The sequence below is a fragment of the Myotis lucifugus genome, unplaced genomic scaffold (genome assembly GCF_000147115.1).
Source record: "Myotis lucifugus unplaced genomic scaffold, Myoluc2.0 scaffold_9, whole genome shotgun sequence".
Classification (NCBI taxonomy): domain Eukaryota; kingdom Metazoa; phylum Chordata; class Mammalia; order Chiroptera; family Vespertilionidae; genus Myotis; species Myotis lucifugus.
Genome location: NW_005871057.1, coordinates 8,145,793 through 8,158,969, shown reverse-complemented (window position 1 = coordinate 8,158,969; position 13,177 = coordinate 8,145,793). Strand labels below are relative to the sequence as shown.

General features: G+C 38.2%; 1 protein-coding gene across 1 annotated transcript in view; it reads right to left on the bottom strand.

The window, feature by feature from the left end:
- Positions 1-13,177, bottom strand: part of LRRIQ1 (leucine rich repeats and IQ motif containing 1) — a 189,406-nt gene that overhangs the window by 171,113 nt on the left and 5,116 nt on the right. Inside the window, 5 exon segments of the mRNA XM_023749734.1 lie at positions 931-1,005; positions 5,293-5,516; positions 6,356-6,470; positions 8,993-9,084; positions 11,031-11,142. Of these exon segments, the coding sequence (XP_023605502.1) occupies positions 931-1,005; positions 5,293-5,516; positions 6,356-6,470; positions 8,993-9,084; positions 11,031-11,142 (618 nt within the window).

Sequence of the window (13,177 nt, the reverse complement as noted above, 5' to 3'; positions counted from 1 at the left end):
TTTTTATTTATAAATGGACAGTAGAGATAATTATATTACAATATGTAACTGCACCAAATCAACATGTCTATACCTTAAGCTTATGCAATGTTATATGCCAAATATCTATAAATATAAAAGCCTAAACGACCGAATGACTAGTCGACCAGTAGCTATGATGTGCCCTGACCACCAGGGGACAGACAACACACAGGATCAGGCTCCCTCCTGTCTGGATCGGGCCTGCAGGGATCGGGCCTGTGGGGATCGGGCTGAAACCAGCTACCTGACATCCCCCGAGAGGTCCCAGATTGCAAGAGGGTGCAGGCCAGGCCAAGGGACCCCACCAGTGCACGAATCCATGCACCAGGCCTCTAGTATTTTAATTAAAAAAATAAGGCCAGTAGAAACCTACCTTTCCTGGAATGTATTTATATAAAGAAAGAAAAGATTTGAAGGACTACAAAGAAAGCTTATAAGTTTAGCTGAATAGCAAGATTATGGAAATTTTTATCTATTTTATCCTTATGATTACTTAAAATAATTTTATATAAAAATAGATAAATAAAAGTTAAAATTTAACATGTCAACAGAATTATTTAAATTCAAAGGGGTTATTTAGTACATTCAACTAATTGTGTTCAAGAAATGCAGTAACTTTTCATAATAATTTTCAATCATAATGAAATGCTCATAATAGTTTATTTCAAACCTTAAAAAAATTTAGAATTATAATTTTATATAGACATATTCACTACCAACCACTTTCTTTTCATTATTAGGACATTCTATTTCAAGAACAGTTTCTAATGATGAACGAATGTTTAAAACTTTAGTAATTTAAATCCTACACCAGCTAGGCAATATTATTTTAAAATGTCCATTTCAGGCATAGTAATTTATTTCAAATGAAAATGATTGTTGCACTGAGTAAAAACAACAAATAGATACCTCATGTTGTTTAAATTTCTCTTTCCACATTTTCTCTTCTTCTTGGCATTCATCATTCATCTTGGCCTGTTCTTGCTGAACACATGTTAATATTAAAATATTAGATTCAAATGTCAGAAAACATTATGTTCATTATACATGATTCTCACAACATATATTTGTAAATAATGGTTAAAACAACTCAGTTAATGGTGCTCAGTTGTTAGTACTGGGATAACAACTTTAATCTCAACCTAAAGCATCATATAAATAACACCTCGGGTTCCCATTTTGAACACATAAAGATGTTTGTAACCTGGGAAAGTTGTTTTATTTATGTGAGCATGTTTATTCACATAATAAAGAACATCAGCTAGAAATAGTGATGGACAATGCCAAAATGACAAATAATGTTCGTAAGATGGGCTTTGCATTACAATATTTTTCTCTCCACACCATCCCACTTAATTCACATAGTAAATCAGTTCAGTGGCTAATATTTCTTTAAGGGATAGAGAGAGAGAGAAAAAAAGAGAAACATTGATGTGAGAGAGAGAAACATTGATCAGTTGCCTACCATGTGGGCCTCAACCTAGGTATGTGCCCTAACTGGGAATTGAACCTGCAACATTTTTGGTGTGTAGGACGATGCCACCTGACTAGGGTGTGGTTTTCTTTTAATAACATTTTAGCAGCACATATTTTGTTAAGGATCTGATGAATAAACAAAAATAAGCAAAATATAATCTCTTTTACTCTAAAAAGTAACCTTTAATATGAGAACATTCTCACAAGTTCACACATTACTCCAAATTTAGCAGAATAAGTTTATTGAAAGAGAAGATTATATAGAATCATAGGAACAGGTGTTATAATTGGTGGATCGTGAATGGTTTCATGCAGAAGATTGTATTTGAAATTAGTAGGCTTTCAAGAGGTTGGACAGACATTTTAGGCATGTATTAAATGTTTTTGAACTAGAAAAAATGACGACAGCTCCGTGTTTAGGAAAATCATAATGTCACCTCAGGTAGAGTTAGAGACAGAAAACCCAGGAGACACCAATATGATCAGTAAGATAGATATTAGCAAAGTCCATGTGAGAATTAATGAGGGCCTCTGGATAGTGGCAGGAGCAAGAACAGATACAAACATAAAGTGAACATGAAATTGCCACAAATGGACAACTCATTGGATATAAAGGTAATGGAAAATTTTCCTTGGAAATTGTCTTATGTGAACTATGGGAACTTTTGATGGGATTTAAGAACGTAAAAAAATAGCCTCCTGACAGCACTATGGTGGATGAGTCTTTGGAAGATAAAAAGTAGGGAGATCAATTAGAGAACATAATAAATATCCAAAGCTAGACATTAGCACACCCTGAACTATGGAGTAGCAGTAGATATATGGATGAAAAGATAGATAATACAACTATTTGAGGATAATAAAAGAGAAGGAAGAGTAAAAAATGGTCCTCATCTTTCTAGCTTGGGCAATGATGGTAGTGTAGCTCACCAAAATAAAGAATACCAGAGGAGGAACATGATTCAGAAAGACAATGCACTCAGTTTTAGATACATTAAGTTCTAGGTGTGAAGTATCTGTAGGAGAGTTATGTAATTAGTTTACTTTTTGCTATAAATATAGATTTGGTTCTAAACAGCTAAGGCTAAGAATGAGATTAATAAGAAAAGGACAAGGGAATGGTGGGGGGAAGGCTGGGGCGCAGGGGCAGGCTGGGGGAGGACAATGGGGGTAAAAATGGACATATGTAATACTTTCAACAATAAAGAATTAAAAAACAAAACAAAAAAGAAAGCCTTGGTAGTGTCATATTCAAGGAGAAAGAAAAAAGAAGCTTAAAATGGATATCAAGGAGGAAATTCCAAACATATAAGAAAGAGAATCAAGGCAGTGTGGTCCCCATGGGAAGGAGAAATGGCCAACATCAAATTTTTACTGGCATAAAATATAATAGAGACCAAAATAAAAACTGAAAATGAGCCTGTGAGTATGGTAACTTGGCAGTCATTGGTTAGTTTTGTGAAGAATAGTCTCACTCAGTGGGATGGTGGTAAACAACTAGCAGGTTTACAATTGAACAAAACAAGCAAATGGATATAGCAAAAATAACACTCTTTTAAGAAGCTGGACTGTGGCCCGGCCTGTGTGGATCAGTTGGTTGAGTGTAATCCCATGTTCAATTCCCAGTCAGGACACATGTCCAGGTTGCAATTTCGGGGTGTGTGTGGGAGTCAAACCATCCATGTTCCTCCCTCACATAGATGCTTCTCTCCCTCCCTCCCTCTCCCTTCCTCTCTCCTAAAAATCAATAAAAACATTACATATATATACATATATATGTGTGTGTGTATATACATATATATATATATACATATACACATATATATATATTAAAGAAGCTGATTATGATCAGTAGAGCTAAAGAGCTTGATAAAATGAGATATTATGAACAAAGGTAATCTCGTGGTTTTCCCTTTGTTTTGTTTCTAGGATGGGAGAAAACTGAACATGTTTATAAAGAATAAGAAAGGAAGAAGTTGGAAGGGGTGTTTTGAATATAACAAAAAGCAGGGGTAAACTGGAAAATGAGAAAGCAGAGGAGAAAAAACTAAACTTTAGTAGAAGAGGAAACACTTGTTACTGAGATACTGATACAAAAGCAATGGCAAAAGAAAAGGTGAGTACAGAGATTGATACTAAATAGATATGCGATTAGAAAGAAGAGGAAGCTTGTAATTAATGCAAACATGTTATGTGATCATATGCTAATAATGAGAGAGCAGTTGGGTGGAACTCATGGAAAGAGATTTACAATAGCAGTTTTGAGGAGAAGAGGACACTAACAAGGGGTACAGAAAAGAGCTACTAAAAGGAAGTAAATCACATATTTAAAACCCATCATTATAAAATTATGGAATGGCCCCACCAGAAATTTTAAGCCTCAAGATATAACAAAGCACATATTTAGGAATTCACTAAACCTACTAATGTCATTTTTTAAATCATAATTTTATGATAGTAACAATCATATTTATCAGATTTGTAGAAAGAAAATATAACTAAAGGAAAGTTAAAATTTAGACTTCGTGAGAAAAAAAATATAACCAAAGTGGCTCTACAATATTACAATTACTTTAACTTGTTTATCCTATATAATAAAAGGGTAATATGCAAATTGACCCTAACTGCAGAACGACTGGGAATGACTGGTCACTATGACACACACTCACCACCAGGGGGCAGATGCTCAATGCAGGAGCTGCCCCCTGGTGGTCAGTGTGCTCCCACAGGGGGAGCTCTGCTCAGCCACAAGCCAGACTGACAGCTGCCAGTACAGCGGTGGTGGTGGGAGCCTCTCCCGCCTCCTCAGCAGCACTAAGGATGTCCGACTGCAGCTTAGGCCTGCTCCCCGCTGGCAGGTGGACATCCCCTGAGGGCTCCAGGGCTGCCAGAGGGATGTCTGACTGCCAGCTTAGGCCCAATCCCCAGGGGTCCCAGACTGCGAGAGGGCACAGGCCAGGCTGAGGGACCGCCCCCCCGAGTGCACAAATTTTTGTGCACCGGGCCTCTAGTTTTTTATATCAGCAGGAAATGTAGTGCACTGAACATGGAATGCTAGAATACCCTGAACTGCCTAGACGACCACATGGTAATTTCTCTATTTGAAACCTTCAAATCTAACAATTTCTAGGTTACATGTAAATCAGCTTTAGTGATGTTAGGCAGACAAGTCTGTCCAGCCTGATATCTAGAGATTCTAGGGATCATGATAGCCCACAAGTAGGGTCCTAAAAATCCACCAGTTTCTTAATATGCCACTGTAGTGACCTCAGGGTGTAGACCTTCTGAGGTGGGGTTGGAGAAAACAGAAATAATTACAACACAAAAGTCTTCCATACCAAAAAAAAATGTCTAGTCCAAGGAATTAGCTCAATTATAGAGCTGAAGTACAAACCATCATTTACTTGGTTGAACCTCTTCAACCAAATATGTTTTACTTAATTGCTATATATCAGACCACATAGCAAGGGCACCACATGATTAACAAAATTCTGTTATATTTTCCTATAATTAGAAGGGCATAAAAAAAGCATCAGTTTGTGCTATAAATGTTATCCTTTCTAGGACTATCTTTGAAACTTCAAAGGCTTTAGTGGCTCCCATGATCCAAAGCAGTATCTGAAATTCCAATAAATTTCAATAAAAACTAATTAAGGAAACCATATTAAATATTATTAACCAGTCAATTGGCTCTATTATCAGGAGTAATTAAAAGTAAATCCACACTATACTCCAAAACAGCAATACTCTTCATAAGTAGCTACTAATTTAAAAAGAAGTATGAAAAACAAAAACCTTTTGAATATTCTCTAATTTTTTCTTTTCAATTTCAAACTGTTTCATCCAGCAATGTCTCTTTTCTTCTTCTTCTTGAAACTGCTTTTCTTCTCTTTCCCTCTGAGCTTTGAGAGTTTCTTTCTCTTGGTCTTCTAGTTCTTTCTGTTTATCTTGCCAAGCCTCAAAAGATTGCCTACATCTTTCTTCCACTTCACAGTATCCAAAATTTATTTCACCATCATCTGCAGTCATAAAGAGAAATATTATTTTTAAGATCAAAACTGTTAATAGTGATCCACTGTGAAGTATAAAAGTAATTTTGCAAAGAAGAAATAATTTCAACATATTACCAAAGAAAAAGTGATAAAATAAAAATCCTATATAATAAAAGGCTAATATGCAAATCGACCGAACAGCGGAATGACTGGTCGCTATGCAGGAGCTGTCCCCTGGTGGTCAGTGCGCTCCCACAGGGGGAGCATCACTCAGCCAGAAGCCAGGCTCATGGCTGGCAAGCGCAGCAGTGGTGGCGGAAGCCTCTCCCACCTCCGCGGCAGCGCTAAGGATGTCCGACTACCAGCTTAGGCCCGCTCTCAGTCAGACATCCCCCGAGGGCTCCCGGACTGCAACAGGGCGCAGGACCAACTGAGGGAACCCCCCCCCCCCCCGAGTGCACAAATTTCATGCACTGGGCCTCTAGTAAAAAAATATAGTCTTAAATATACATGGAAATTCCACTGCAGTCAACAAAGAAAACACATAACTTGCCTTAAACTACTCAACAAACTTAATCTAAAATTATAGTGTGTGTGTGCTCCTGGGTAGTTATTGTATTCTTAAGAAATTCAAGGCTGGTTATGTTTATTGCAGTCAACTATATATGTAGAAAAATTATAAATACATTTCAATCAAGGTACTTTAGGAAGCATAAACAAAACTATGAGAGTATGTAATTAAATAAGCAGAGTGAAAGTATTATATATGATTGTATTTTCCTAATTGTCAAAAGAAAAACTCTACATTTCCTAAGATAACTATAATCAGATAAAAATTATCAAAAATATCATTGAGTTTTGCCCACCTAGAAAAATATGTTCATCTACATGTTCATAAGGACCAGGCTCTGGAACAGCATCAGGACTGTCACAGTGGGTATTACTTCTCAGAAATTCTCCTTTTTCTATTTCAGATAATATCTAAGAGGTTAAAAGAATACCAGTGATTAAAGAGAACCGAAATAGAGGATCAAGCTATCATTTTAATAATATAGAAAATATGCCTATACACATAGCTACAACTTTTTTTAAAACTTTATTTTGAAAGTATTACAAATATCCCCTTTCCCTCCTCCGCCCCGCCCACTGATCCCCTCCATCCCACTCCCGCCCCTCCCCAGACTGTCCCCACAGTGTTTTGTGCCCATTGGCTATGCATATATACATATAAGTTCTTTGTTTAATCTCTTCCCATCTCCCTCCCCACCCCCCCCGCCCCGCCCTTCTGAAATATGTCAGTCTGTTGCATGTTTCAGTGTCTCTGGATCTGTTTTGTTCATCAGTTTATTTTCTTCATTAGATTGTACATATAAGTGAGATCATGTGATACTTGTCTTTCTGACTCACTTATTTCACTTTAGTATAATACTCTCCAGGTCCCTCCATGTTGCATCAAAGGGTAAGAGATCCTTCTTTCTTTCTTTTCTTTTCTTTCCTTTTCTTTCTTTCTTTCTTTCTTTCTTTCTTTCTTTCTTTCTTTCTTTCTTTCTTTCTTTATTTTTTTATTGCTTAAAGTATTGCAAAGGGTATTACATATGGAGGTCCTTCTTTTTTTACTGCTGCATAGTGTTCCATGCTGTAATTGTACCAGACCCTTTTTATCCATTCATCTCCTGATGGGCACTTGGGCTGTTTCCAGGTCTTAGCTCTTGTAAATTATGCTGCTATGAACATAGGGGCGCCTATATTCTTTCTGATTGGTGTTTTGGGATTTTTAGAATATACTCCTAGAAGTGGGATCACTGGATCAAATGAGAGTTCCATTTTTAATTTTTTGAGGAAAATCCTCAGTTTTCCACAGTGGCTGCACCAGACTGCATTCCCACTAGCAGGGAACTGGGGCTCCCTTTTATCCTCATCCTCACCAGCACTTCTTGTTTGTTGATTTATAGCTATTACTTTATTTATTTCAAACCCTTCTCAAATACAATTCTATAGCACATTCATAATCATTGTCTTCATGGTGAATAATAATGTTTTTCCCATGCAAGCTGACTGTATTTTAACCTTATGATTTTTAGAACTCTAGTCACTCTATAATATTAATTCACAGCAATTACCTAACTGCTTGATAATCATTTAAAAATATTTTTACTAATATTTGTTTTCCTCCTAATACATTTCTATCTTTCTTACCTGTAGTGGTTTTTCACATATACAAATATCTCATCTATTCAATATGTTTAAAAACCAGGACTATTACCTACTTTAATCTGAATTATATATAAGACATAATTCTGATGAATACTTTTCTATGATTAGATTCCACCAGAGTCTAGATCAGCGGTTCTCAACCTGTGGGTCACGACCCCTTTGGCGGTTGAACGACCCTTTCACAGGGGTCGCCTAAGACCATCCTGCATATCAGATATTTACATTATGTTTCATAATAGTGGCAACATTGCAGTTATGAAGTAGCAACGAAAGTAATTTTATGGTTGGGTCACAACATGAAGAACTGTATTTAAAGGGCCAGAAGGTTGAGAACCACTGGTTTAGATGGAAATAAAAAGATTATCTATTCCAATGAAATACCAGTATGATAATTCTAAGTTAATATTTCAAGTTTTAGTGTTATCAAAACAGCAAGTAAGAAAATACATATAATTTTCATATCATTTTAGACATCTTAGGGAGCAGGAATAAAGTTAGATAAAATGAGAGTTAAAAAAGTAAATCCAAGATATTGAAACTGTAGAATAGATTTGTGGGAGTTTTAACCCAAAATGCTAACTCTCCTTTACTCTTATATTTTAGGAGTATTCAATTATATCTTTACACTTGGAGTGCGGGTGAATTTCCCGCCAAAATATAAGATGGCTCTGTCTTTTGGTTTTGTTCCATCCACCAAAAGGGTGGATTACAAACAAATATTTGGTAATACGCAGTTACAATCGGCCCGAGTTTACACGTTTCCCGCACTCCACCGCAAATCTATATGAACCGAGTTAAAGACGGCTCCCGCGGAGTACGCGCAATTCACGCGAGCCGACTTAACTCGTTTCCCGCACTCCAAGTGTTTAAAGAAAAACTAACATAAGATGTTCTAAGTTGAAAGTTTCTATACAATATTTAAAATCTCTGCTGGAACACATTACATTCCTAAGCAAGGCAATAAACACTAGAGTATACTCATTTTGGGGGGGTCAGAGTTTTAGGGGGGGGGGAATGCAATATCATTCTCCTCTTTTATCTACATACACATAAACTTCCCAAGTAGTGATATTTCATTTTTTTTCAAATTTCTATTTCTTATATTTTTAAACATTGAAATTTGAGTGGTTTTATTTTATATGCCAAGGAAAATATAAAACTAAAAATAATTTGCTTAAAAACTATTTAAATTTTAATTTTTAAATCAGTGAACTTTAAATCAGTGAATATCATCTGGTGTAAGAGGGGAGGTAATAATGAGTAATTTTAGTTAAATGTTGAACATATACCTTCATTAATTGATCTGAGTTTTCTTTATATTCAGTTGATAATTCTACCCTTAAGTGCATATGATTATTAGAAACTGCTCCATAAGTGTAGCCTAGAAAAAGAAAAAATATTATAACTTTAAACATTAGAGTAAGGAACAACATATTAAAATTTCAAACCTCCCAACATCCTTTAATCTCAAATTCTATCATAGCATATTATTGATCAGTAACAAAACAACAGAAAAAACAAACGAAGAATAAAGAACAGAGGAAAATCTGTAAATTTTTACTCTAAAATGTAACAAATTTTTATATCACTAAATTTGGTATCCCCTTTTATATTCTAAAGTTTATTCTCCACATACACATAATAATGTTTTGTTTGATATTGTAATGACGTCTTGATTAGAAATCAACAAAAGTTTAATTCTACTTGCTACAACTGGCAATATAATTTTACACAAGATATTGAAACCACTTTAATAAAAGTATTAGTTTGAAAGATTATAATTACTAACATGTGAATGAGGTAAACTTTCTTTCTTGAGTTTATGAGTTTTTGTTTTATTTTATCAAGTCTTTCTATTATCTGTGTAGATGTGGTTATGTTTCTTTTCCTTATTTATTTAATGTGTTAGATCATGGTAATGTTTCCTGACAGTAAACTATTTTTTAAGAGGACAATTCTGCTGGTTAACTTTCCATTCACAACTATTTTGTCAGATACAGATTTTCCTCTTCAACAACTATGCACAATCTTTCTGGCATGCTTTCCTGTGTGAGGGGCTGTAGAGCAAAAAATAACATTCTCCAGATCCCCTTTAAGCTAGGTTTTGAAGGGTGACTTAGGTTCTATCAACTGATATATCTGTGTAATTCTTTATTTTTATAAAAATATTATGTGTGAAGAGAGGCAGGGAGCTATATTTTAACATTTTTTTTTTTTGGCCCAAACCATGATAGATAGAGGGAGCTTTGGTTTGGAGACAGGAGTGCATAGCAGATAATAAATGTCTCTGACTTTCTTAGTTATATCAGACAGCAAGCTCCTGCAGCAGACAGGTTCCACAATGTATGTGTGTGTGTGTGTGTTTTATGCACGTTGGATATTCAGTCTACAGTCCGTTTCTTAAGTTCTGTCAACAATCTGTTACTTACTGTTGTAGCAGGTCTCCAAAGATTCTTCTCCCACATTTCCTGGTATGCACACCCTGCATAGATCCTTGAACTGCCACCCCTGCTGACCTGGTCTCCTCCAACTGCCCGCTCTGCCAGCCTAGTTGCCCCTCACTGCCCCCATGACAGCCTATTCACCCCCAACTGCCCCCCCTGCCAATCTGGTCACCCTCAACTGCACCCCCCCGCTAGCCTGGTTGACCTTAACTGCCCCCCCACCAGCCTGGGTCGCCTTGTACTGCCCCCCCTGCCGACCTGGTTGCCCCCAACTGCCCCACTCTGCCGGCCTGGTCACCCCTCACTGGCCCCCCTGATGGCCTCGTCACCCCTCACGGCTCCCCTGCCGGCCTGGTCACCCCACACAGCCTGTTATTCAGTCGTTTGGTCGTCCCTCACTAACCCCCCTGCCGGCCTGGTCATAGGCAGCCATCTTGTTAGAGTGTGAGGGTTAATTTGCATATTACCTCTTTATTATATAGGATTCTTAGAATAATTCCCAGGAGTTAATTTGCTCAGTTGAAGAAAATAAACATTGCTAGGCTTTTTATATAAATTATACTTTTCTCTAAAAAGATATATAAACTGATACTTTTAAAACAGTCCCATGATTAGTTTTCTTTAATGTAAAGTAATAGAATGTTTGGTTTTAATTAAGGCTGGTTAAACAAATATTGGTGATTAGTATTTATTGGAGATATAAGGAAGATTAGTAAGATAAATGAACTAAATTGAACAGTCCAATATACTATAAATATTATATTAGAGACTAAATATATGCATAAAATAAGAGACAAGTACTTTAAGCAGTTTAATTTTCTACATTTTAGGTTAATTATTCTTATAAAAACTTATCTATCAAGCAGATAAAAACTGTACTTACTTAAAACATCAGTATCTTCTAAGTCCTGAAGAATGAGCTCTTCAGCAGTTTTACTCTTATTCTTTATGATGTTAATACACTGAAGAACTGACTCCGGTAATTCAACTAAGTCCTGAAAATTTTAATAATGAAAGAAAGTATTACATTGTCCATTAAAACTATGTATCAAATATCCCCTCCTTCATTCCACATAAAATGTGAGAAAATGGATAGATGAGGTAAAAGGCTATAGAGAGCACAGTTCACCTCACACCTGTCAGAATGGCTACTATCAATAAATCAATAAAAAACAAGCTCTGGTGAGGATGTGGAGAAAAGGGAACCCTCATGCACTGCTGGTGGGAATGCAGACTGATGCAGCCACTGTGGAGAACAGTATGGAGATTCCTCAAAAAATTAAAAATGGTACTGATTTTTTACCCAGTGATTCCATTTCTGGGAATATAGCCTAAGAATCCCCAAACACCAATCAGAAAGAATATATGCATCCCTGTTTATAGCAGCGTTATTTACAATAGCCAAGATTTGGAAACAGCCCAAGTGCCCATCAGTAGATGAGTGGATAAAAAATCTGTGGTACACTTACACAGTGGAATACTACGTTGCTCTAAAAAAGGAGAAACTTCTACCCTTTGTGACAGAATGAATGGACCTGGAGAGCATTATGTTAAGTAATATAATCCAGTCAGAGAAAGACAAATACCATATTATCTTACTAATATGTGGAATCTAATGAATAAAATAAACTGATGTACAAATTGGAACCAGAAGCTTGGATACGTGGGACAGACTGGATGGTGTCCAAGGGGAGGGGTTGAGGGTGACTGGATAAAGAAGGTGAAGGGATTAGCTAGAGAACATATATGCATACCCTGTGGACACTGACAATACTGTGGTGAAGCCCAAGGGAGCAGGAAACGGGGGAGGGTGAAAGGGGGGAGGTGAACACCTGCAATAATGTCAACATTAAAACCTACACTAATAAAAGAAAAAGATGCAAATTAACCATCACTCTGTCACTCCACCACTCTGCTACACCCACAAGCCACGCCCACCAGCCAATCAGGAGCGAGTATGCAAATTAACCCAACTAAGATGGCGGCGGCCACAGAGCTGGAGTGAGCAGGAGGCTTGGGTTGCCCCCGGCGATGGAGGAAGCCAAGCTTCCCGCCTGCCCTGGCTGGTCCTGGGCCCTGCTCAAGGCTACAAAGTTTCAATTATAGAAGATAAATAAATCCCAGATACCTGCTTCTAGCCACCCTGGCCTCCACTCAAGGAGGCACTGAAAAACAAAAAAAAAAATAAAAGGAGAGGCTGGGAGCTTGGGTCGCTGGGGGGCATGGCCAGCCTGAAAATGGCCATCAGCCCCTCACCCAGGCTGGCCAGGAACCCCAGTGGGACCCCCCCCCCACCCGGAAGTTGCTGTGGGAAGCCTGAAAATGACCCTCAGCCCCTCACCCAGGCTGGCCTGCAAACAGCCATCAGCCCCTCACCCAGGCTGGCCAGGCACCCCAGCGGGACCCCCACCCTGATCCGGGACACCCTTCAGGGAAAACGAGCCAGCCCCCTCCGTGCACCAGGCCTCTATTCTATATAATAAAAGGGTCATATGCAAATTGACCCTAACAGCAGAATGACTGGGAATGACTGGTCACTATGACACACACTGACCACCAGGGGGCAGATGCTCAATGCAGGAGCTGCCCCCTGGTGGTCAGTGCGCTCCCACAGGGGGAGCTCTGCTCAGCCACAAGCCAGGCTGATGGCTGCCAGCACAGCGGTGTTGGCGGGAGCCTCTCCCACCTCCTCAGCAGTGCTAAGGATGTCCGACTGCAGCTTAGGCCTGCTCCCCACTGGCAAGTGGACATCCCCTGAGGGCTCCCAGGCTGCCAGAGGGATGTCTGACTGCCAGCTTAGGCCCAATCCCCCGATCTCCCAGACTGTGAGAGGGCACAGGCCGGGCTGAAGGACTCCCCCTGCCCCGAGTGCACAGATTTTTGTGCACTGGGCCTCTAGTAAAAATATATTTAAAAATAGTTTAAAAAAAACACCAGTGCTAATGGCAGCAATTAACTTAGGAAGAGATGGTGTCAGTTCAGCAAGTTCTGTAGAGAGGAATGCAATGGAGCTGCAGACAAAGGTGCCAT